At 47.2% G+C, this 1,522-nt stretch overlaps 1 protein-coding gene across 1 annotated transcript in view; it reads left to right on the top strand.

Moving 5' to 3' along the window:
* Positions 1-1,522, top strand: part of SIPA1L2 (signal-induced proliferation-associated 1 like 2) — a 112,044-nt gene that overhangs the window by 12,903 nt on the left and 97,619 nt on the right. The window contains exon 4 of the mRNA XM_008591748.1: positions 830-1,004. Within this exon, the coding sequence (XP_008589970.1) occupies positions 830-1,004 (175 nt within the window). The remainder of the gene's footprint in view (positions 1-829; positions 1,005-1,522) is intronic.

Below are 1,522 nucleotides of genomic sequence, written 5' to 3'. Positions count from 1 at the left end.
CTTTCATGGAAACAAAACATTTTTCTGTTTATGTACATACATTGCAATTTCCACTGGGATTCTTTCCTTATCAGACCTTAATTTGATTTGCTTATTTGCTTACAGTCGCACATATTTCCATGAATGTGCAAACAAATTAAAGGGGGGGAAAATGGTATCACAAATCAGAGAGGGAAAACTTTTAAAAGTCCGTGGCCTTTTTTCCTTTCCAACTTGGAAGATAATATTAATTTCTTTTTTTTTTTTGTCTTTTTTCGTGTCCGGCAACGGATCGCAACCCTCAGTGTCGCGCCCGTACTGGACCGGGACCGGCAACAGGATCGCAACCCTCGGTGTTGCGCCCGCACCCCGCTCAGCCAGTGAGCGGGAACTGGTCCGTATGTGGGATCTGAACCCTCGGCGGGAGCGCCGCCGCGCTTCCCAAGCGGAGCACTGTAGCAGTGCGCCACCGGGCCAGCCCTAATATTAATTTCTATATGGAGTGTGTAAGGTCAAGTATTTCCACACTTGCATTTTTAAGGAGATGCAGAAACCTGACTGCCTGTCCTTTTTGGAAACCTGGCAAATCCCATATGGCCATGGCTGTGAATTATATTCCTTAGGGCTTCTGACACTTCCTCAGCTGTATTTCGGGGTTTTTGGGTTTGCTATATATTTGCAGCACCTTGTACAGGGATAGATTTTTCACTCTTCTGCTTCTTTGCTTATAGGAATTATTATAGCATGATTTCCTGAGGACAGAATTCTGAGCTTCTGTAGCTTGAATGTTACTGGAAATGAGCTCGTCTGATGCTGTTCACTGAGTAATCGCATCTCTCCCCCATTTCAGCTGAGCTTTCAGCACAAGATCGGGATCCTCTATTGCAAAGCAGGCCAGAGCACAGAGGAAGAGATGTACAATAACGAAACAGCGGGACCAGCTTTCGAAGAATTCCTTGATCTTCTGGGCCAGAGAGTACGGCTGAAAGGATTCAGTAAATACCGCGCCCAGCTAGATAATAAAAGTAAGCTCCGTGTGTGTGCGTGTGTGCACAGGGTTAATTCTCCAAAGGTAGGCATGCGGCAGGAATCTCAGCACGTGATCACGTGCCCTCCTGTTCTTGACCCCAGAAGCCACCCAGCGCGCTTCTCTGGGATAGAGTTCAGATGTCCTCAGATAAGCAAACGACGCACATTTCTCAGGAGGTGTGAGCGTCACATCATAAGCACAAAAGGTCAGTCCCTTTTGCTTTGTAACTCCAGCAGAGAGAGTCCCCAGTGCTTCATGAAGATCTTCTAGCATTTCCTCCTCTCTTTCAGCCTCGCCTCTTGTATCATATACCCTTGTCTCAGTACTCCAAGGACAAGCGCGGTACTCGTTTCTAAGAGACAAAAGTTAAACACGTTCATTTATGCTGTGTTGTCAGGCTTATTTTGTTCCTTTCTGTATTCATCATGTTACCTGGGGAGTTGGAGCAGTGATTAAAAAGCTGGTCCGAGGGCCGGCCCGGTGGCGCACTGCTACAGTGCGCCGCTTGGGGGC

The sequence above is a fragment of the Galeopterus variegatus genome, unplaced genomic scaffold, assembly GCF_000696425.1.
Source record: "Galeopterus variegatus unplaced genomic scaffold, G_variegatus-3.0.2 Scaffold7248, whole genome shotgun sequence".
Classification (NCBI taxonomy): Eukaryota; Metazoa; Chordata; class Mammalia; order Dermoptera; family Cynocephalidae; genus Galeopterus; species Galeopterus variegatus.
The sequence above is the reverse complement of the archived record's forward strand: the minus strand, read 5'-3'. Positions and strand labels throughout refer to the sequence as shown.